This window comes from Tetrao urogallus, assembly GCF_951394365.1.
Source record: "Tetrao urogallus genome assembly, chromosome: 10".
Lineage (NCBI taxonomy): Eukaryota > Metazoa > Chordata > Aves > Galliformes > Phasianidae > Tetrao > Tetrao urogallus.
The window spans coordinates 13861061-13885658 of NC_136823.1; the positions used below are offsets into that span (position 1 = coordinate 13861061).

The 24598-nt window shown below is 49.2% G+C and overlaps 1 protein-coding gene across 1 annotated transcript in view; it reads right to left on the minus strand.

Annotated features, from left to right (window-relative positions):
* Nucleotides 1-14126: 14126 nt before the first annotated feature.
* PRICKLE2 (prickle planar cell polarity protein 2) overlaps nucleotides 14127-24598 on the minus strand; it is a gene marked incomplete at both ends in the record, with an annotated part of 87098 nt that continues 76626 nt past the window's right edge. The window contains 2 exons of the mRNA XM_079540542.1: nucleotides 14127-14995; nucleotides 23065-23919. Coding sequence (XP_079396668.1) covers nucleotides 14127-14995; nucleotides 23065-23919 — 1724 coding nt within the window. The remainder of the gene's footprint in view (nucleotides 14996-23064; nucleotides 23920-24598) is intronic.

Consider the following 24598-nt stretch of genomic DNA (forward strand, 5'->3'; position numbering starts at 1 on the left):
CTTCTATTTAGATCTCATAGCAAATCAGGCAAACATGTATTAATCAAGGCAAGCAGTGTTTGATGCAAACACGAGTGCAGTATAACATTACGCTGTCTTTTAAAATAAATGCCACGTTGGAGTGGATGCAGTCTAAGCGTACTGCTGGATTCACAGGGCAAGACACTGCTCAAAAACTGATGGGAGTTTGGCTCCGAGCATTGCTCATGTGCCTGGAGAGCACCTACCTGAAGCCCATTGATTTGGGTTTCAAACTAGCTGGAGAAGCTGCTGATGCTCCTTGTCCTGAGTGCACTAAGTCCCAAGGTGGGGATGTGAGGGTCACTCGTGTGAGCTGCACCGGCATGGCACTGCTGTGATATTTTCCTTTCCATTTCCTTTCAGCACTGGCTTTCCATTTCTCATCTCCTCTGCTCCAGACTTTTCCTTTTCCCGTGTGCTTTTTGCATTTGGGGGATGGCAATTCACCTTGCCTGGTAAATGAGACAGTTCTCCTGCTGTCACCTCCTTTCAGTTTGAGTTTATACTGCAGTATATCAGATGCTGTGTTTTACGTGGTGTGATTTACAACTCCCTGTAACTCATGTGAGCAGGGTGCAACGCCCGTGCACTTTGCAGATATTCACCCTCTGAATCAACCTCTGCTTTGCCCTGACACACACACCATGACACCTATATATATATCTAATACTGCTCTATATGTACTGTATAAGCTGTACAGACTATACGTACTATATACATGTACATGCTACCTTATGTATTTATATACACACACTTATTACAGTTATACAAATAGCCATACAAATACTATATAGATAGCATATATATAGTATGCTGTGTATAAGCAAACACACACAAGTGTGACTGTATCAATCTATGTGCATCTACCTATGTAACAGACATTGCAGGATGCTTGTTTGCATTTGTTCTTTTTCTTTTGAGAGCATTTTCCTCCTGGACATTTTGCTGAGCCATACATGGTTTTTTCTTTTACTCTTTTGTTTTTTTCCCTTTAAAAACTGTTTTTTCAAAGAACGTCTAAAATTACTGAACAATTGATTCAATTGACTTTTAATGTCTAGAAGCTCTGCAAGGAGGCTTTCCTGCAGCAGCTATTTCCAGTGCCTTTTTCCTGCCTACCTTCCCTGGCACTGTGTGCCACTTTCCTTGTAGTTTCCATGACAATTCTCAGAGTTGCAGGCAGCCTCGTCCTTGCTTGCTGTTTTGCAAAGCTGTCCTTGCTCTTGCCCGTCTGAAGAGCTGGCTGCAGCCATGCATGCATAATTAAACCCCTTGTTTTCCTATTTCAGGTGTAGCGTGTTTCGTACCCATCATTATAACAGTGGTGAGAGCAGGGGATGGAGGGGGCAGGTTGTGTGCTCTGTTAACCTTCTTAGAACGATACAAATAACTTTAACTTTCTCTCTCAGCTGCTCTCAGCCTGAAGCCCTTTGCTGTTTCTCTGCCTGCCTTTGCTTTGTCTTCATTTGACCATTTCCTTCCGTTATCCCCTGCGCTGCCTCCATCCACGCTCACCTCCCTGCCATCCCCCGGCTTCCTCTTGTGAATCCACTTCAGTGTAATCCAAAACGCACTGCATGGATGTAGGAGCCCAGAGAAATATTTGCTCTGGCTCTGGCTCTCACCTAGCGATGCCAACGAGCTCGGAGACGGCAGACTCTGAGCCCGGCAGTAAAATGAGCCTTTCCCGTAAGTTTAGAATTGGAGTCTTTCTCACACACTGCAGTCAAAATGATTGTCAGCTCAAATAGCTCCTTTTAACTCAATTCAAAGGAAAGCATTCAGAGTGGATTCTGAATTTGCACCGTGATAAAACTAATTACAATTACCTGCCCGTCACTGAAACAGAAATCGTGCCGAGTGCCACAATATTTGAAACACTGTTCTAAGGCACAAACACACTGAATCAGAAAGAAAAGCTTCAAAGGCCAAAGCGGTCATCTTTTAAGCATTCTTAATTTCCCTTGAGGTAAAGGGAAACGGCGTTCTGGGGGACAGGGAGAGCAGCACATGGCCCACTGCAATCATGCTGCATGATTCATAGAGCATCTTTAGACCTCCCAGCCTGCACAGTGGAGTGAGCAGCCCAAGGGGTGGCAGGAGAAATGGAGAAATGAGAAGGAAGGGGAGGAATGAAAAGGAAAGGAGAGAATGAGAAGGAAAGGGAGAAATGAGGAGGAAAGGAAGAAAGGAGAAGGAGAGGGGACTGTGGACAACCAGCCCCACAGTTGGCACCCCAGGCCAAGGGCTGGAGCTGGGACCTCAAAACCAGGGTTGGGGTAGCAGCAGGTGAGAAATGGGATGAGCCAGAGAACCACAGCTGGGGTTCCCAGACAGCATCGTTCTGCCTGGGGTTGGACTCGGTGACCCAGGGATGTGAGCAGTTGGACGGTCACAGCTTGTTTCCCCACCAAGCACGGAGGTTTATGGCTGGCTGTGGTTTGGCACTTGCTTCTTGTTTTGGCTTCACCCCAGCTGTGCCGTCTGGGCATGAGAATCCCCTGCAGCACATGGGTTTGCCCTGGGGTCCAGGAGCTCAGAGCACTTTATCATCGGTGAGTTCAGCCTTCGGGGGATGATGGAGTCGAGGTGTGGCTGCTCTGCAGTCCCCCACCATCAATACAGGGCAGCTGGCATCTACCTCCAAGTTGGATGAACCACGAGAACGCACTGGGCGCTGGGTACACAAAGGCACTGACAACCCTGAGAAGAGAAGAGGGAATTTTTCCTTTGGCTCAAAGATCCGCATGGTGAGCACTGTTGTTTTTAATAAGCTCACAAAGCTTTCTTCTTTTTTCCGTCCTGAACACATGAGGTATTTTCATTTCCTAATGACTGTGTGTTATGTCCAACTTCCAGAAAGCCTTTCGCCTGAAAAAAATAGCAAAGGCTTTTTCAGCTGCTGGAGTGAACAGGGTGGAAGTAATCATGGAACAAAATGCTGGGATATTTGCTCTGTGCTCAGAGGTTGTGTGGCATCTTGTATTGTCTGAAACAGAGCACCAGATAGTAATTACATCTGCAAATCTCTCAGACTGGGGCAGCGGGGAGAGGAGCCAATCTCTGTGACTCTGCAGAGCTGGAAGAAATCTCAGATATTTCTGTTTGTCTGCAGAACAGCTGGGGACTTCTCAGGCATGAATCTAATTAAGCATATTCCTTGCCACAAACACTTCAAGCCCCATTTCTGAGATCCGGATGTCTGACCAAAATGAATCTTCAGGAATATTGCTTTCATGCAGCATGCTTTTTCTTTTCTTCTTTTTTTTTTTTTTTTTCTTCAATCTGGGCAAAATTAAATTACATTTATAAGCTCAGCTCGAAATTCACTGAAGTCGATACTATTGATTGATATCTGGCTATCAGCAGAATGCCATGCATTAATTATAGCTGTGTGTAATGCATGAACCCAGAGAGGCTCCTCTGTGAGCGATGGCAGCGAGGAGCATCCTCCCTGCCTTGGCACCAGAGCCTTTGTGCCCTGGGCTTACAGGAGAGCACCGAGGCACCAGGTACCGCTCTGTGATGCACAGTACAGCTGTGGCAAAGCGCACTGGCAGAGCTGTGAACCCTAGAACCATGAACTGCAAAAAACTTCCTTGAGTCTCTTATACTCAAAGTTGTTTGTCTGCGCTCCTCGGTTTGATTTATGTTCATTTGCATATACAATGCATGGGCTTAAGACAGAGAATTCTCCTGATGTTTTTTCGCCTCTGTAAGAAATATGGCGGGATGTGGAAGATATGATCATCTCCCTCCCTGGTGGCATCAGTAAATATCACACATATCAGATTAAACCCTTGACATTTTTCCAACAGTGTGAAATTTGCTTGAAGATGTTGGAAAATGAGTTATAGATGTGAAAGCAAGGCTTGGAATATGAATGCAAACACGTTAACCCTAAAACCGATGTAATTGGCTCTTCCCTGTATCCTGGAGCACAGCACTGGGTGGGGAGAGAGGGAGAAGCTGGGGATGCATGGGGTGAGCTGTGAGACAGACAGGCGACCTGAGCAGCAGCAAAAGACTGAACTTTCCCTGAAGGGAAGGGCTGGGGGATGGATGCCAGCAGTGACATGGACATCACCTGCTGCAGCAACATATGCAGGGCTGCAGTGAGCAGCATCGGCAGAGCAATCCCCGAGGGATGGGAGAGATTTTGTGCATCTTAAGGAAGAGGCTGATTTTAATCCAGCAGAATTGTGGCAGTAATTACAGTATTTAAAGCAGTTTGCTGCCTCTCATTAATTCCCTGAGCATTACCCCACTGCCCCTTTAGAGATGACCAAGGCAGAACATGATGACATCTGCTAGTTGTGTGCACACTCAGAAAGCTGTGGTTACGTGCAGAGACTGTGAGCATCCCTGAGGTTGCCATGGAGATGCCAGGGCTGGCTGTGAGACACATCGACCATGGCTATACCCACTGCAGAGCCCCTTACATCCTTCCCAGGGACACAGGCTTCACGTGGCTTGGGTGGGAGGAGGCAGAAGCTCAGGACGCTGCTACCCAGAGAGGTGGTGGGGACACCAGGACATGTATCAGGATCTGCGTGGGCTCAGAGGGATCGGAGTGCTGGAGGGATTGGGCCTGAGACCTACGTCTGCAAAAAGAGTAGGGGAGGAATTCTCTGTGCCAGTTGTCACAGCCAGATGTTCATGCTGGATGCTCTTTGTTGGCCTCGCTGACCTGGCCAAGGGTTGTTGTGCTCTTCTCAGAGGCTGCTTTTGGGGCATTTGCTGCTGGGAAACACAATCTTCAGCACGTGGTAAGTGTTAGCATTAGGTGGTGGAGTCACCGTACCTGGAAGTATTTAAGGAAAGGGAAGATGTAGTATTTAGGGACATGGTTTAGTGGACGGTATTGGTGGTAGGTGGATGGTTGGACAGGATGATCTTAGAGGTCTTTTCCAACCTTCATGATTGTATGATTCTGTGATCAGTTAGCTGAGAACATGCTGTGGCACAGCAAAGGTTGCCATTTGGTGGCAGGTGGCTGGTTTTCATGCAACAGATATTCTGCCTTTACGAAATATACATCTACCAGACAGAAAGGTGACATGGCTGACACACAGCTCATCTATTCTTAGATTTGGCATTTGGGAACACAGTTTCACCACTTCTATCTGGCTGGAAGCAGGTACTGTTTCACGGGCAGGAAGGCTATCACTGTTAATTAATCTTGACTCTCATTTGGAGGCAGGATGATTGCATCCTCTCTGCATGCCCTGCACAAGCTTTCCTGAGGGCTCAGCCACTGCCTATGTTTTGCAGCTCTGGGTTTGCCAAAAAGATCAGAATTCTGCTGGCAGCGCCACCAGCAATGAGAAAATGCCTCTCATCCCAGTGCCAGGTCTAGGGACAGCCATCAGCTGTTGGCATTGCACAGCATCACCATCTCCCATTGCCCACCCTGCCAAGTCCTGCTCCATGGCAGCAATCATCCCCTTCTAAATACAAAGTTGGTGCAGCTCCTGTAGATTTCAGTTACCTGAGGTCAAGAATACTGTTTTTATTACCAGATATAGAAACAGGGTCAGAAAGCCATGGATAAATAGGGCAGAGCATCTAAAGAAATGAGAAGAGACCTAATTATGGGATTGAAGTTATGGGATGCAGCAGATTTTTGTGTCTCTGTATTTCTGCAGGAACATGAAATGTTCTTTCTTCTTGCCTCAGCCCGTCAGAAATCAGTACATTTTTAGCTGAAGGTTGGAGATGGGGACCAAATGGCCTTTGGAATTAAGCAGCAGATTTCAGTTGTCTGGGAACAGCTGGAGAAGTGTTAGCATTTCCTTCTCTGTGCACAGGACAGAATGGCTGACCTTGAAAACGGAGCAAACAGTTGGGCTTTTTTCCCCACGTTTTCAAACCGGAGTTTGCAGTCACCACCACCACATGTCCAACAGTGCTTTCTACCACCTACCCACTCCATGTGCTTAATTTAGAAGGACAGAGTTATGCCATACCAGGATATTATAGCATTATTGCAGCAGTAAATTCATCCTCACTGCTTGCCCTGCTGGAATGGCATGGGCCGCATTTGCTAAATTTGCAATGAATAAATAATGCAGGATGAGAATGAAGCCAATGCTGTTATCGGGACCGTTGGATGAAAGCACATTGGGAACCAGCATGGATTTGGATATTCTGACTGCAGGGTGATGGAGTGGGTACTGGAGAAATCCCTGCTCTGGAGGAGCACACGTGCCGATGGGAAAGGGTACCCTGCTGTTCTGGGGCTGGCTTATCTCTGGGACAGAGATAACAAGGCATCTCGCTCTGTGGCGGTGAAACTTGATTGCTGGCTTATCAGCCAGAGCTCAAGGGGTGCATGCATGCTGTTATTAAAATTGTTATTTCCTCACGGTGCTTCATGGAGATGATAGGGGCTGTGATGCAGAACTCTGTGTGTGTGAGAGCACGTTGTGCTCGCCTCTGTCAGTGAAAATCCGTCTGCTTTCAGCACTCACTGCAGAGCAATGTCTGCTTCTTTTGTCTTTTGCAGTGAGCAGTGGTCTATGAAGGTGTAAAAGTTGCATGCAGCAGAAATGTGAAACTCACAGTAACTGGTTCAGGACAGGTAAGCAGCTGCTCTGGCAATAGAGGTTAATGAGCAAGCTTTCAGCTTTCTCCTGGAAGCTCCCCTGGATCCCAAACCTGCCCAGTTTAACAACTCAGGGTCCCCTGGAGAGTTCTTTCATCCTGCAGTGCTGCTTCTGGCTGCGCCTGTGCAGAAGGGACAGAGCAGAGGACAAACCAGCCCGGTGCTGGGGTACTCTGTTGGCAGCCCAGTCCCAGCACCTGCTGGGGCACACCATCCCCAGGCTGATCCCTGACACCAGCTCATTTACCCCAGCAAATTCAGTTTGCTTTAATGCAAGCAGGAGGAGCTTGCTGGAGATGCTGGGGAGATCCTGGGCAGTGGCTGTGCATCCCGAAGTAATAACTTCATTGAAAAGAATAATGCTTTAAACCATTTTCATTTTGCTCATCATGTCTTCAGAGTGCCTGAATATTCTGTCAAGAGTTTGGGGTTGTTATGACCTGAAAGAATCAAACTATCTCTGTTCTGACAAGGCTGATACACTTTGACTGACGCTAACTAAAATCAGCTTTTCAGCCTACGAAATGTTACAGCATCATTTGCATACAAACTGGGAACTAGACAAGCACCTGGAAATCTCTTGCACTTGCGAATGCTGACTCTTGAGATGAATAAAAGGAATTTTACACCCTGAGCCCAGTGGATGCTCAGCAGTAATGATGTCCTCATAAACATTGGTTTGAAAATCCAAATTACGGAGGTGATTCTGGGAGCATTCCACCTTTCTTTCCCCAGCCGGGCTCTCCGGCTCTCTCATGGCTGTTAACAAGCAAGCATCATTAAATCTTCAGATCTCTGGGGCTGCCATAAAGCCTCCATGGGGAGCAGTGCTTGTTTTCTCCAGTTCTCTGTGCATCCCAAATCAACTTCCTCTCTATATCTTTCACCATGCGCGACTGTGTTCATACATATATGCAAAGCATTGTTCCCCTGAGCAGAGCCCTCAGCCATCATGGCTGGGCCAGGTGGTGAAGCAGGCACTGCTGACTCCCACCACTAAAAAATCTAAAATACAAGCTGTTGGAAATGGATTTTGTAGGAATGGAGGCTGCTAATAATGCACGCTGATGAGCACAGGTCTCCAGCCCCAAATGGGCTCCTTCCCTTCCCTTCCCTTCCCTTCCCTTCCCTTCCCTTCCCTTCCCTTCCCTTCCCTTCCCTTCCCTTCCCTTCCCTTCCCTTCCCTTCCCTTCCCTTCCCTTCCCTTCCCTTCCCTTCCCTTCCCTTCCCTTCCCTTCCTTCCCTTCCCTTCCCTTCCCTTCCCTTCCCTTCCCTTCCCTTCCCTTCCCTTCCCTTCCCTTCCCTTCCCTTCCCTTCCCTTCCCTTCCCTTCCCTTCCCTTCCCTTCCCTTCCCTTCCCTTCCCTTCCCTTCCCTTCCCTTCCCTTCCCTTCCCTTCCCTTCCCTTCCCTTCCCTTCCCTTCCCTTCCCCTTCCCTCACATCCCATCCCCATCCTCATCCTCATCCCATCCCATCCCCATCCTCATCCCATCCTCATCCCTATCTGCATCCCCATCTCCACCAAATCCATCAATCTGACCCCAGATGTCCTCAGAAACTTGGCATGGAGAAGTTCTGTTCCACCTCCATCCCACCCAAGGGTGAGGGTGCAGGGAGGGGGGGGTCAGGGATTGCTAAGGGCTGGGTGCCAGATGAACATGTGCATATTTGGGCCCAGCTAATGATTTGTAATGGCACTCACTGGCTCCCATTTCCTGCCCCTGTAAGCTGAGAAATGATATGCAAATGTTTCACTCGATATTTTTAAACTGTTTTTACAAGGTTCTATTAATTTAGTAAAACTTCTTAAATATTCATAAACTGTTCATCAGGCACGTAATCTGATGAAGGATGGAGCAGACTGGGGGTGGGATTTACTATTTTGAAGAGTCATCCTATAAATTATTCAACAGCTCTGGTTTGACCAGCTGTATTTACTATTGGTGGCCAAGAGCTCCAAAGGCTGCTGCCTCCGGACTCCAACCAGAAACATCACTGCTTCACCTTTAGGCTCAGAGTCCAAGAACAGCCAAACCCATGTGGGATGGGAGGATGCTTGGGGCTTCTTCTGGGTCCTTTTATCCCGATGGCAAAGCCTTTGGTTCTGCCCACCTGCCCATGTGCTGGTGGGCACATGCTCCTCTGATGCCAAAACAAATTATGGAAGAGGAAAAAAAAATGAAGAAAGAAAATTCCATTCATTTTTTTATTTTTTTTCCATAAGAAATGGAAGATGATGTAATTATACATCATCAGTTTCTCAGCTTATGAGAACCATGAATGAGCATCACAGGGTACCATGGTTGGGGAGCTCCCTGCTGGACACACTGCAGCAAAAATCTCCATTTAGCCAAAATATCAGTGTCCTTTCTAACAGGCAGATGGGCTCTGTCACACCGCAGTGCTCCATGGAGCCCCTGTGCATTGCAAACAATCAGTAATAATTACAGCACCTCCAGATGTTTTGTATATGCTTCAGTCTTCATTTATTTGTTTTCTGTGCCGAGTTACTGGGGATACTGGAAATGTAAATAATGAATATGTGATGAGCTGCAAGAATGGATATTGCCCTGCTTTGCTGTTCAAAAAAGCTAATTAAGCCAAGCACGGAAATAAAAGCTTCTTGAGCCTGCTCCAGATCAGTCATAAAAGAGTACTCACAAGCAAATATTTAGGGCCAATTAGACACCAGCACACAGCAAAGACCCCGGGATTCTTGCAGATAAAACATTATTACAGTGGTGCTTTGGAGATGGGGAAACTGAGGCATCAAGCCTGGACAGAGGCAGCAGCTGGGCAGGGCTGGAGCTGCCATAAATCCCTGCACACACTGATGTGTACATGGCCTGGTGTCCCCTGGGGCTGAAGCTGCTGTGGGATCACAGCCTGAGGGCTGTGGGTTTGATTGTATGAATTATGTGTGTGTATAGAGACGTGTTTATAGCTGTGTGCGTGTGTATGTGTGTGTGTATGTATATACTGTGATGTGATGTGCGCTCTTCAGAGTTTAATGCTTTATTTAGACCGAATTAACTTGCTTCACAGCACTTTGTTTATCCATTTTAATAAATCAGTTCTTTCAGCTAAATCTCACTTTAAGAGTTGATCGTATCCAGAGCCTCGAAGAGAGCAGCAGATATAAATATTTGCTTTTACAACGGGAAAACTCTCCTGAGAATGCTTTAGCAAACGGCTGCGGCCTTGCTTAGCACAGGGGCACCAGTAATTCTCTGCGTTGTTAATCAGAAGCACAGCAGCACAAAGGTGGGGCTGCAGATAAGAGGTCCCGGAGCACTGGGGTGGAGGTGCACTGCGTGGCTCTGAGCTCCCGTGCTCCCAGATGGAGACCAAGCCTGGATGTGGCGGCTAAGGAAAGATATTTTCTTAATATTGTAAAATAGAACGGTGGGAAATGGGAAGGCCTTTTGTAGGGTGCACGTGGGCAGGTGCTCGTGGGGCTCTCTAAAGCAAAAGCGTGGATGGAGATACGGAGAGCCCTTTGGCCTCAAAGCCCAGCCTGGTTAATGGGGCACCCACTGTGCAGAACTGAAATATTCCATCCGGTTCTTGAGGGAAAAAAATGTTATTATCAGGATTATCAGGTACTGGCTGTGAGCACGCTGATATTGCAGTGTGATGGCTTGCAGATGCTTTTGGAAATAGCCCCAGCTCTCTTGTGACATGTTCATGGCCCACAGCATCCCTGACCGCCAGTTCCCCTTGTACTTGAATGGGGCCTGAATTCCTAAATCTGGGTTAAATTGTGTTGTTTTAGGTTGTGTCTAGGATCTGGGTTGGAAATGTGTTGCTCTTCACTGTCATGTCAGGAGGTGTGAGAAAATGGGACACACGCACACACAAAGGCAGGGCACTTGAGCTTTCAAATGAAGTCGTCTGAAGTTGCTCTTAGCTAATAAGCTCCCCTGGCCGCGGAGGATGGCAAGCTAATAGGTGGTAATCTGCAGGGGAATGAGGGCAGCCTAGATTTCATAAATAGCATGATTTTATGTAAATGCAAAGAATGGGGGCCTTGCTTCTTTTTTTCATCGTGAAGGAGCAAAGTTTGTCAGCTCAGGTGGCAATTCCCAGTGCCAAAGTGCAGCATGATGGCTCCTGTCTGGCTGGGTTTGGCTAAGGAGAGCAGAAGGTGGCTGCAGGGTGGCACCTCGCCTGGCCAGAGCTGCGTGTGCTGTTTGCAAATACGGGCTGAGCTGTGTGCTACAGAGCTCCTGACCCTGTCCTTCCCATTGCTATGTCTCTCTGCAGAGCCTCTGCTCATCTGGTTGTAATTTATCTGCATGGCTTCAAGCCTGCGTGGCTTTTGACTTCCTGAAAAAATAAGGCTCGTTGTGCTGGATGCTTCTCTGCAAAGTTTGGTGGCTTTTGGGCCAATGTGCTGCCTGCATAGGGCATATTTGACTGTGGCGATGGCCGTACTGAGCCCCCAGGCCCTCTGAGGGGAGTGGTCATTACATTGTGAAGAAAGAACAAAAAATATCTTTTACAGAAAAAAAAGAAGAAAAAAAAAGTTAGCAATGGACCTAAACAAACTTCTAATGCTGTTTTTAATAGCAAAGTTGACGTGGTGCCAGGATCACTCACATTCCACAGCTGTCAAGGGCTCTCTTGGCAAAGCCCCTCCACCAGCATCATCCCGGCTCCCCACCACCTGGTGCTCATCCCCACCTGCAGCTGGAGCCACGGGTTCCAAATTCTGGAGCAGGAGAAGGCAGCAGAGCGTGTGTGAAGGCTGCTCCCAGGTGCTGGCAACCTGCATGCAGGCAGTGGGTGCACCATGGGAAGCAACCCAGCGGGGCCAGATGGTGTGGGAGCAGGATTTTACGGGCTCGTAGCTCCAGCCCTCAGGCTCAGTGGGTTGTCAGAAATGGTTAATCATATTCTGAATAACCCCCCCAGAAAAAAACACCAATTTTTCCCCCGTGGGACTGCTGGAGCCCATATGAAAAATGAAAAAGGTTTGGAAACCTGGTTTACATTTTTACTACTGGAATTTCGTACCAACTTGGTGTTTTCTTTCTTTGACAACGTGATGTGAGACCTTTGTGCTGTGCTGGCAAAGAGGGGAACACAATGAGATACTTGTTAATTTGCTGCCTGTCTGCTCTGATTTCAGTGCTGCAAACACGGTGGTTTGAAAGACACAGCCCTGCTTGTGGTGCTGAGGAGCCACTGCTCAATGAGCCCATCCGTTTGTTAAGGAATTGCACAGGAAGAAGCACAGCAATCCTGATGGTCAATAAGTCTTGAATGCTCATTGGGCAACAGGCAGAATTACCCTGCTTGAGTTAATTCTCAGAGAGGCCATGGCTGGTTGGTTATACCCAAGGATTAGCTCTTTGCCATTTGCTGAGCAATGCAGAGCTTGCTGTACAAACAGACATCAGTCCTCAGGCAGCTCAGCTGTACGAGGCACTTAGGGCTGATAGGCAACACTCATCGTGCGGTTAATCAGTGACAGAGAATTAAATTGTACATATTAAAAGCCAATTATATAATAACCTGTTGTTAGCGTCACACTTGTCACTGAAAGCAATGCCCTACCCTCCTCACCAGGCCTGTTTGGGAAAACAAGTGAGGATCTGTGATCTTTCTAAGGAGAAGGCTGTTATTTATAAATTACAGGTTGAAGCCTTGCCTGGCACAATGCAGAACAGCGCAGTGGATGGCAGCTGGGTGTGCTGATTCATTCGCACCAGGTGAAGACCTGGCTTGTTTAGCACAGGGAAACCAACGGGGCAGAAGCCCCCTGCTTTGAGAGATGGAGCTGGGGATGGGACCCAGGCGCCTTATGCTGTAACTGTAGGAAGGGCCAAGTGAAAATAAGGCCTTTGTTAATTGCTCCACGATTAACCAACATGCCTTCAGAGTAAAAACATACACCCAAGACTCTTCCCTTTGGATGAATACTTCCATTTATTCCAACTGGAAAAAAAAAAAAAAAACATTTTTTTTTTAAATATACTTAAGTGTTATCTTTTTTTTTCTTTTTCTTTTTCAAGGAATAATAATTATCACATTGTCCTTTACAAACAACAGAAAAAAAATTCCTAGCAATATTTTGTGGCACGGAGACACTCATCTTCACAATTTTTCTGCATCTGCTGCTGCGGGTGGGCAACCCCACCTCCCCCACCAGTGCTGCTCCCGCGGTGGGGGGGAGGTAAGGCCCCATTGGAGGCAGTGGGGATACCAGGGCTGCTGCTGCGAAGCGCAGTGCCCACACAGCATCCGTCGCCCGCGCCGCGCTTCGCTGCCTCGATGGTTGAAAGCGTACAGAGAACAACTCACGTCCACCAGAACACAACACGGCTGAGCCCTGCCGCCGGGACACGGAACGGCTTCGGGCAGCAGGGAGCAGTTTGCAGTCGGTCTCTGAAGTGTTAGGCAGTAGGCAATGCTGAGACTTCCACTTGGTAATGAACAGCAGTTAACATAACCCAGGAAACTAGAGCACCATAAGACAAGTCTATATTCAAAACAACGTCATGCTGACATCACACAATTGCACCATTTACACTTTTATTTACTCCAAAGAATAGTTCGACGTTTAGTAACTTCAGCATTCTCTACAGAGGTGTAAAATTCCTTCTCCAGCTTTGGTCATTGACAACTTTGCGGACATTTGGTAGTTCTGTTCTTTCCTATTTGACAAAAAAAGTCACTTTTGCAGCTGTCAGGATTCCTGTATTTGACTGATAGTGAACCTGAAAACCACAGGTGTGAGCAGGCTTCAAAGTGCTGCCTTGGGCTCTTCAAGATGTAATGAGTCAGAAAATGTTTTCTTTACTTACCAGGAATAAAACAAACAGCAAAAAAAAAAAAAAAAAAGAGTTTAAAAAAATAAAGCAACTTAAACTTTCACTGATACACTTCAGAAATTTGATGATGAAATGAAAAGGGAGGGCCCAAAGTATTCTGTTCAGCTCTGGCGGAAAACAGCTATGGATGTGGATGCTTTTTCCCAGTGACTCCTAAGATATAGAAATTCCTCTGATATTACAAAATACAAAAATATTTTCTCCAAACTCTCATTTACATCGCATTTACAACAATCATGGAAATAACTTAGGCTCCTACACTGAGAGAGACAAAGACGTACCAAAATGGCTCATGGAATACGACGATGTGGTGAGAAGCAAAAGCTACCAGTGACCAGATGGTGATAGCAAAGAGTGGTGACAGAACGTACGGGCAAAGAGAACTCAACAGGGTGGCAGCATCTGGGAGAAAGAAGAGAAACTACTTGGTAAATATTACAGGCTAAAGTGAACTTCTTTTTTTTGTGTTTCCAAGGTAAGATGTGCAAAATATATTCACCGTGCCCAGGATTATAACTATTTATAGAAGCCAGTCTACAACCTTCTTACAAACCCTTCCTCTTCGGGTCCTTTTCTTACAATAAAAGCGCTTAATGATCTAGAACAGTGCAAGTTTGTGAGTTAATCTACATTCTCCAAAGGTGCCTGGCAAGGATGCCATTAGGATATGATACAGTTTTTGCTCTTCTGTCTTTTCCGGCTGTGCAACTGTCCCCTGCCGCCCAAGGTGGAAGACTTGGGCATGCTGTAGGAGCCGTACTTGTGCAGCAGCTCCTCGCTGGTCACGTACCGCAGGCGGGCGGGTTGGGGGATCGGCTCCCCGAGGAAATAGCCCTCGTTGTCAGACTCGGAAGAGGAGGAGCACGTCGAGCACCAGTCGTACTCGGCAAAGTAGGGCCCCCACCGCTCGCCCAAGTGGTTCTGCAGGGCGAGGTCTGACACCGTCCTGGGACAGTGGCCGTAGGCATCCCTGCGGGGACCCTGCTCCAGGCTCTCTCTGCAGCTCCTCTGGTGCATGAACTGATCGTAATCCTCTCTGGCTCGCAGCGAGGGCCTCTCCTTCAGTCGGCAGCACTGCTCACTAGCCAAGTGCAGGGCGTTATCCGAGCGGGAGCGCCGGGAGCGCCGCGGCCGGTGCGGGCGGTAGTGCCGCTCATCGTCCCGCAGTGGAGTTCGCCGGCGCGTGCGCTCGCTCATGGGGGCATGCCTGGTGCCATCCTGCGCCGCCAGCTTGGCCCCGGGCGTCCCGCTGCCGTAGTCGAAGCTCTGGTGCAGGCGGCCATGCGCCGGCCGCTCGCGGTAGCCCATGGGGCTGGCCAGGTCGTGCAGGTTGGGCTCCAGGTCTTGGTACTGCTGCACCGAGAGCAGGCTGCGGACGGATTCGGCGCTGCGGAACTGCACGGAGGAGTTGAGAGTCCCCATGGTGCTCAGCTTCTCTGAGACGTTCATGCCTGAGTCTTTGCTCAGGTCGGGCATGGAGAAGCGGGAGAGGTGTTCCTGGCGCTTGGCTCCGCCGTCTGCAGAGAGGCCTTTATAGGGAAGGGGAAAAGGAGGGAAAAAAGAGAGTTCAGGAGAATTTCTTATCGCGGGTGGTGCAGGGAAAAGGCTGTCTTTGGTCTGTACCTGCAGCCTTCTATTTTAAAAGAAACTCAGTTCTTGAGATGCTGTCCTGAAGAGCCCTTCAAGACTATTTTTTAAGAGGAGACAGATCCTCCTCTGGGGAAATCACACCAACTTAAGGTGTTTTGAGTTGGACTCCAAGGACTGTGAGTTGCTTTTCACGACTTCCTTCTCCATATGTCTATGCTGTCTGTGGCTTGATAGGAATAACTACTGATGCCAGCAACAAACCCATGCGTCAGAGGTAACCCGAGGCCTCCTGCACGCTGAGGTAAGTAGGGTGCCATGATCCAGCACCCACTTCTTGCTCAACAAAGACATGTTTTGAAGGACTGAGCAGTGTCAGGAGCAGCCAAAAACAGGACCATCAACCAATTCAGGCATGTCACTGAGCTGCACTGTCTGGTTCCCAGGTGACACTCATGGTAGGATGGCAAGTGCAGCCTTGGCCATGTACAAGAGGCTTCCCGCAGTCCAAGAAGCCTTGATCCCACTACAGAGAAGCGGGGCTTCTGCCTGGCAGTATCATATGGTCAAGAAATTCAGCATGCCCCATGGTTCCATAGCCCTGGCCTTTCTTCTGGGAGTTTTATATCCCACACTTGGAAGGGTGCAAGGCCAGGCTGCATGGGGCTCTGAGCAGCCTGATCCGGCAGGAGGCGAACAGCCCACAGCAGGGGGTTGGAACTGGATGACCTTTAAGGTCCCTTCCAACCTGAGCCACTCTATGATTCTGTATTTTCTGACCATTTTCTGACTATCTCCATGTTGGCTTGACAACTGACTGCTTACATTTACAAGCTCAGGACAACATATTTTGCAAGCTGTTTCAAAGGAAATTCAATTCATCCCAAATCAAATGCAGAGTGTTTGCTTTGGCACTTTGCTCCCCGTCACAATCTCCCCGTGCAGACTGAACTGGGAGTGCTGTGCACCATCAGCAGGATTTTCAGCATGACGCACACCCCTTATGCAATCACCAAGAATTTATGACTTTGTAAATTAATTAGAAAACCCAACAACCCAACCCTCAATTCAAGAATAAACTTTCTTTTTTTTTTTTTTTTTCCTTAACAAAAGCTGCTTGCATTTCATCGAGAGCTCAGCTCCTTCGGCATTAGCCATTGCAAGCCAAAAATGAGTGAGAACAAGGGCTGCTGTCACTAGCCCTGCTCACAATTCACTTCAGTGCATCTTTGGGACTTGGCAGCAAGATCAGGCTGCCCAAAGTAGCTGTGAGTGCTCCATCCCTGGAAGTGTTCAAGGCCAGGCTGGATGGGTCCTGGACAGCCTGAACTGGTGGGGGGCAACCAGCCTACAGCATGGGGTTGAAACTGGATGGTTTTTAAGATCCCTTCTAACCCAAGCCATTCTATGATTCTAAGATACTGCAAAAATGAGCAAGGTTTTCCAAAAGTTCCCAACCCAACTAAATGAAGGCAATCCCTGAATACCGCGGGAACAGGGAGAGGCAGAGCTTAGAAAAGCAAAGCCGTGCTTTGTTCAAGAAAGATGCACTTCACACCAGGTCAGTGCCTCTCAGGTAGGTTAGCCCAACCCTGCTGGCTTCTGCAGCAACCCTCCCCACCTCCTCCGTTTGGAAGCAGCCCCACACAATGCTTCCCAATCCCCGCTGCTGCCTCGCGGAACATCTGGCTTACAGCACTGGAGCTGCTGCTGCTTTGGTCCCGGTTACACTGGGATCACATTGTGCGCTTCACCCAAGTCCCCTCTGTGTGAGCACCCTCACAGTGTGAGCAGAAGCCTCTTGCATGGGCAGTGCTGATCCAAGCATGAATCACGGCTGCCGCCAGCTGAACCCTGCCTCAATCGGCTGTGTCAGACAATAGCTGAGGCCAAAGAAAACGAACTCATGGTGACATCTATGCAACTCTTTGTTAAAGACACAGCAAAGCTCTGTAATGAGAAATAACGATACAGTGCTTTCCAGGATACGTTTTGGCAGCTTGAAAGGGCCTCCCCACGTCTGACACAGCACCTGTGTTCTCAGCTCCTGCAGGGCTGCACACAGTGAGAATAGCTGGGAGCATGCGGGGACAGGCTACCGAGGCACAGGGAGAGCAGAGCATCAGTGGGAACCCTGCACGCAGGAAAGGACTCGATGATGCTCAGGCTGAGATGCAGAGCACACGGTGCTCCAGTCCCTTGCAGGCACAGAGGCTTTTCCTTTCCCTCTTTGATGGTCTGCACACAGGAAAACAATTTCGAATAAGCGCCTTAGGATACATGCACAAGTCACATCCAGCACAAGGTTTAATCAGTGATTATTAGGTCCAGGGGATTTTTTCGCTGTTGATCTGGATGGTATGGATATAATTAAGCACACGCTGTATAAAATCTACATTGCTAGGAAAGCATTGACTGCAGCAAGGCTGAATGCTGAGCTGGCTTTGGAGGGAGCACAGCCCTGCCATGCAGAACGGGAACGCCACAGAGCAGCAAGTTGGAGATTACAGAATCCTGCCCCTCACCTGCGAGCCAAAGCCTCAGCAATGCACAGCAGGAGCCTTCCAGCCTGGGTGCAGGGAGCTCAGGGACAACAGTAACAGTTTGTATAAAAATGTCATCTAGAAAGCGTGACCTAGGAATAAAGTTTGAAAGAGCAGGGGTTGTTTAGACTAGAGAAGGCTGAAGGGGATGTAACAGCTTCAACATGCAGAAAAATGCATGCAGAGAGGAGGGGAATGCATTATTCTCCAGGTTTGCTGAACTGCAAGGAGAATTTCAGCAATAAAAGTCGTTAGAAGGCTGCAAAATGAGATACTGCAGGGAAATAGAGCTGCTCATCAAGGACGGCTGCCGCTGCTTCTCAGAGCCCTGGAGTAACTGCTGTGGTCCTGCATTGCCCCTCCCCTCCTATGGCCACTGAGCCTGTAGCAAGGCCCAAGCTCCTCGAGTTACCTGCACTTATTTACAGCCGCTGCTGCTCTCTCCTAATGATGTGTTTCATCTGGGAACACAGCTAATAACCCGACTGAGCCCTAACCTGGCAAAAAGGGAGAGCGAAGGGGAGACTCTGCCATGCACTTGGTATCTTCTAATAGGAAACGTGAGAATCTGTTGCACAGGGCTATGCAGGAGCCTTGCTACAGCCCGGGGCTGCAAATCACTGCCCCTTTGCGAGGGCACAAATCTTGGGGTGACACAAGCCACCCACCGTGCTCTCCTTCTGCAGAGTCATGCTTGGAGTCCTATTGGTACATGCAATAAATGCACTTCATGGGGCTTTGGATGCAAAAATCCTAAATGTTATTGAGCTTCTCCTTGCCACCCACTACACCCCAAAGCTGCAGCTCTGCATGAGGCACGGTGGTTATTTGGCTTCCACTTGCTGCTGTGGGCACTGAAGCCATGGAAACAAGTGCGCTTTGGATGAACACAAGTGAAAGCTGCACCTCATCTGTGGGCATTCGACATGAAGCTGGAGCTGGCTGCAGCACTGAGAGCACGAAGCAGGCTTCTGGTTAGGAATAAGCAGGATGAGCCCCTCTGAAAGCCCTTCCCCACCCGACAGCAAAAGCTGTGTCAATCCTATATAAGGGTTCCAAGGAAAATAACACAGAAGAAGCAAACCAACAGCACAAAGTCCAAAGAGCTGATATTCCCTGCATGCATCATCTCTAAAACCCTGCCACAACAAAGCTCTTCAGCGCACTTCAATTTCCCTGACTGCACTATGTGTGCTTTGCTAAACCAGGGCTGCAGGTTGCATTAATTATGGATTATTAAAACACTGAGCAAATGACAGCAGAGGGGCTGCAGTGAGCACGTAGGCTTGGTGTGAGGCTGCAAATGAGGCACCCGGGAGGGGAAGCAGCTCTCAGTCCCCATTCTGTTAAACTCCCTGTGAAGCTTGGCTAACACTGGCAAGGCATCGCTGCAGCCCACGTCCCACTGCAGGGACAGCATTGTCTGCCTCACCCCAACAGGGGAATGCAGAACTTATCACAGTGTAAACAAACAGGGCTGTACTGCCTCACTCTTCTCCCCTTCACATTCACCAGAGTGCAGGCAATCACTCCTTGGCACCCCACAGAGGTGCCCAGCAGGGACGCAGCCATGCAGGATGGAACCATGTGCCATCTCCCATTCCCCCGTGTCAGAGCTCAGTCTCTCCCACAGCACAGGGCAGGCACGTCCTCCCCGCCCCTGAAACATGATTTATTTTCAGTTCAACCCCAAGAACTAAAAAGGAACTTAAGGACAAACAGCCTTCCCGTGGATTTGTTTATAACTCAGCCTCACTTCACTCCTGACTGACCTTGGGGTGTGCAGAAATAAAGCAGAGCCATTATAAAACTGAAAGGCACAGAAAGTAAACAGGCTGCGAGGAGAAGGCCAGGTGCCCTGCAAGTTAGGGAATCCTGTCCAGCCCCCTCTGTCTGACTCACTAACAGAAGACCTTAGGTGGCCATCTCCAGCCAGCCTTCTCCACGTCACTTGTGAAACCAGCACATCATTCCTCTGTTCCCAGCAAGGATCTCCCACAACATTCCCAGGGTGACGTTTTTGTCGGAAGAGTCACAGTGAGCACGCTTGCAGCTGCTTCTTTTGCACAGACAAGACCCCACAGACAACCATCACCCTATTCTGAAGGGTAACTGCTGGGAAAGCAACAGTGAAGCCAAAGGGCACCACCAGGTCCCACATACAAGACACAAAAGGGACAGACTGTTGTGATAGGACAAGAGGGAAATGGCTCCAAACTCAAAGAGAGGAGATTTACATCAGATATAAAGAAAAAGCTGATCAGGATAAGGGTAGTGTGATGTTGGCACAGGTAGCACAGAGAGGTCGTGGATGTCCAACACCTAGAGACAGCCAAGGTCAGGCTGGATGGGCTCTGAGCACCTGATGGAGCTGCAGGTGTCCCTGTGCAGAGGGGTTGGACCAGATGGCCTTTAAAGGTCCCTTTCAGGTCAAATGATTCTGTGATTCAGCTGGCCAGCACGTGGGGACAGGGATGCAGAGGGCCTGATGTGCTATGGCTGCCTTCTCTCTTCTTTCTCTGCTCTTTACTCCATGTGTCCCTGCAGGTCCAAGTGCAGAGCAGAAGAGGTGAAGCTGTACAGAAGCATGCCAAAACTCATGACATTCAATGACAAAATGCCAGAGAAGAAATGTCCCTGGCACTTATACAATACTTCAGCACTGACCCATCTTCACATGCTGGGCACATCCTCTCGAGCTGAGCAGGGAGAAAAACAAAGCACAGAATGAAGCACGGGGAGCTCTGGACATCCCCTTGCAGTGGGGCACAGGGATAGGATCAGCCCCTGAACCCTGCTCCTCCTGAAGTCCATCCCCACCAGTGTTTGGGATGAGGTCAGGAGCTGCTGAGCCACTGTATGCTTTCTTGGAAATCACATCTCAGCCCTGAGAAACAGCTTTTTTCCTCTTTTAGTCCTAGCTTTCAGCCTCTTCTACACAGGGGAGCAGGGGCTGTGCCATGTGGTGACACAGCGCAGTGTCGCAGGGACAAGCACTCATTCATTTTCTCACAGTCATACATTTTCTCTCTCTGCTTTCTGGCCAGATCACAGTTGCTGTTTAGTCCTAGAAAAACAAACTGTTTGGAGCCTCTGGGCATCTTGTAACAGAGGAGATAACAGAGACGTGTGCCATACATGCGCAGTCACATTGCACTCTGCATCAGCACCAGTTAACATATTTTGTCCTGGATTTACGCCTGTGACAGATGAGAGGAGGAAACGAAGCTCATCTGTTACCCTCACACAAACGCATTTTCTCAATACTTCCAATCTCTGTCTCCTTTTGCAGATGACACTGCCACCGCTCAGGGCAGCTTCGCCTTCAAGCACTCACGCTCTCTGCAGGCTGCACAAAGAGGCTGTCACCACAGAGAAACATTTAGCCTGCAGGTACCTCCTTAACTGGGCTATTTGACCAGCTGGGATTTTGTGGAAATGGCTTGGAACCATCAGAGAGCAGCTCTTGGTGTCTGATTCAGCTGCTAGGCACACACAGTGCTTGCAAAACCTTTTTAGAGGGCAATGCAACAATCAGAGCCTGGCTACAAGAGGCTCCTAGGACTCGAGTTAACTCTTCTATCCACAGGATAGGAAGCACGCCCGTGTTGCTGCCTGCTCTTACTGACATCTCAGCTAATTATTAGTTAAGATGTAACAGAAACATTACAGCAAAATCTGCTGCCAGGGAGGAACCACTCCACTTTTAATACATGCTCTGCAGGTCAGGAACTGTTTGCCCTTCAGCTCTCCATAAAAAAAAGAATGTTTTCAGTGATGCTGTAAAGTATCAGATGGACTCAGTACTCATTATTTCAGCTGCAAGGTGAAGCAACCATGCAAAGTTGGTAACTCAAAGGAACCTGGGGCAGCAGGGGAGCACTGGAGCAGCTGGGGTGTGCTCTGCAGGGGTCTGCAAACTTGAGATACTGGCAGACCCCGCGTTCTTTTTTAGCATGATTTACAGGACGTGCATGGGGAAAAGCAAGCAGTGCAGCAGCCTGGTTTGTATTTGCATGATACGTGCCATGGAACTTGCTTTGAGGGGATAAAGAAAGGCAGTGACTGTGCCCTGTCACCAAATTTCAGCTTTGCAACTGGGTTCAAAATCACAGACCTTGGCCAGGTCACTGAGTTTGTCCTCCAAACATTACCAATGAAATGGGATAATTCTGCCTTTGTTCCCGGCGCTCTCTGCCAGCAGCACAGCGCTGGGAGCTGCCTGTCATCAGCCCAGTGCCCCTGCAAAGCTCAGCCAGGTCCCAGAGCAAAGGAGATTATTAGATCTTACACATTAATAAAAATGTTATCACCTCCCTCTTCAGAGGTACTGCTTACACGCGTTACAAGCCTCATCATGCTGAGCTACTTCCCCGAAAAGCAGCAAAGAAGCAAATCATTGTGCAGGCACTGTCTGCAAGGAGACACACGAGGGAAGATGCCGCTGGGAGATCTCCCTCCCAGCATTTCTAAAGGGGTTTCTAAAATGAAATCCATAATGAGTTTTCACTCTAATATGAAAGATTTGCCACGTTTTTTGTCTCTTGACCTGTATCCCAGAAACCTCGTTACACTTCAGTTCCAAAGATGGAAACAGTCACTTCAATATTAAGATATTGCTCATAGGAACTCGGTGTTGCTCAAGAGTATTTGTACTGGGGTTTGCACAAGAGGAGGAACAGGAGTGGTTTTTGAAATGCGGGGCTTTGCTTTGTGGAGCGGCTCCCAGCTCCCTCTGCATTTCACATCTTGCTTCTGTGTGTGCTTGTGTGAGGCTGCAGCAAAACCCAAATGCATCTGCAGTGAGATGACACACTCGGATACAGTTGGGACAAAACGCAAGAAAGGGAAGGAATTTGCCCTAACTAGCCACAAGTTCCATAGCTGCGCATTGTGTAAAAGGGGTTAAATGTGATTGTTTCAAAGCATTTAAAAATATTTCTAGCCCACAACGGCAGCTGACAACAGTCCTCAAAGTGCTGAATGCTGGAATCTGTCTCTGCTTTAGCAGTTGGCCTTGATTTTTTCTCCCTTATGCACAAAGGAGAGGATTAAAGAGCTTGAAAACATTTGTTTCAAGCTATGTAGAAAGGCCAACCATTTACAAAGTACTGCATTTGCTAAATGGGCAGATCGAGTGAGACAGGGCTGCCAGGCACACGAGGGAGCAGGCAGGCAGCCGGTGGCCCCCAGCCATATCCCTTGGTACCCATCCTGCCCTAGTGCCAGCACATCTGGTGGCAGGAAGGAGAGAGCTAGAAGCACCCTACTGCCCTCTGCATTAGTTATAACACGTTATAACGAGCCCAGCTCTTGTGTCCCAGGCCAGGGTGACTGTGTGCTTTGTGGATCTGGAATCTGTTTCAAAAGGAGGAAATGCTGCAAGACTCCTGCCACAGTGACCCCGTACATGGAGCCTTGCTGAGCACCAGGGCCATGTCACACGGCAGAGGGAAGCAATGACATACCTGTGGCATTAGAAAGAGCCAGGGACTCCATGGAGCCTCGGGGAGTTTGCTCAGTGGGCGTCAGGTCCTCTGGGAACTTCAGGGTGTTGATGGGGTGCCGGGTACGGCACTGTGGCGTGGGCATCCCGCCTTCCTCTTCCTCTTCGTACTTGGGAACTTTGAGGCTTCCCCGGGTCTCGGGGAAGCTCTGGTTGGACATGTCGCTGTAGCTCTCCTGGGATCGAAGCCTCCCCGAGTAGTAGTCCTCTCTGCAGTCCTGGATGAAGCTGCCTCCGTGCCCCTTCATGGCCAGCGAGGAGCTCCTTTTCGGGTTGCTGAAATGCTTAGCCCATAGATCTGGCTGCGAGCCTGGGACCTGGCTGGGGTTATAGGAAGTCCTGATATTGCATTGACTGAGAAGCTGGAGAGGACTCTGGGCCTGCCCCTGCTCCATCTTGCTCCCGTAGTGGTAGAGCTCATCCCGGCTCCTCCATACGTGCTCCCGGTTGAGGCTCGGCGTCTGGCTGGCCAGGCTCAGCAGGTCCATCTGCAGCGAGAGCGGGTCCACGTCGGTGGAGAGGCGGTTGGAGGTGACCTGCAGCTGGCTCAGCGCCGCCTCCTCCGCCTTGCCCTTGTTCTTGCCGATCTTGGCACTGCGGCGGGACTCCTTGGCCCGCGCGCTCTGGAAGGCTGAGTCGGAGGAGTCGGAGCCGTTGGGGTCATCGCCCACGCTGCAGGCCCGCGAGCAGAAGATCTGCCCCTGCTTGGGCAGGAAGGGCCGGCCCAGAAGGGACTTCTTGCACTGCGCACAGCAGAAGCAGGTCTCGGTGGCGTGCCAGTGCTGCCCGTCGTACGTCATCTGGCCCTGGTCGATACCTGGGGGGAACCATGCACACAGTTAGGCCACCTGATGGATGCTCATTGCTTCCTGCCCTAAACCCTATGTGCCCACTGCTCGGCTGCCCTGTGACACCTACCCGCACTCGCTCTCAAAAGCCCTTCGGTGGGGTTTCTCTGGCGAGTGAAGTTACGCCCATTCCTAATTCTTTGCAGGTTGCAGGCCTTTGTTAGGGAGTTGCTCAATGCTGGGAAAGGCAGCGGAGGCGAGTCTCAAGCTATTTCATATTAAATGGGGATATTTCCGATCATAAAGCAGAGGAATGCAAGAAGTTCTCCATAAAGTCCTTGAAGCCAAAGCAATAATATGCTGCCTATTTAAAAGCCAAAAAGCGTCCAACCAAACCATAAAGAGGGATCTGTAAGTACGTAACAGAACAGATCTCATCCCTGCCCCTCGCTGCTCCGGTCCTGACTGCCTTCCCAGATTCACTTTATTCTGGCTGCTGGGGCCCCTTTTCCAAAAGGCAGACAGAGCCTGCTCCAGGGGTTTAAGTGTATCCCCGTGCTTCCCCCCTCAGCCAAATTTTTTCCTGCCAAGCCTCTTGGGATAAGTAATGGAATGAACATAAAGAGCTTGTCCCCAGCCAGTGACACCCCAGGCTAGTTGCAAGCGTCGGCCAGAGCCGCTGTAGCACGTGCCTGCTACAGACATCAG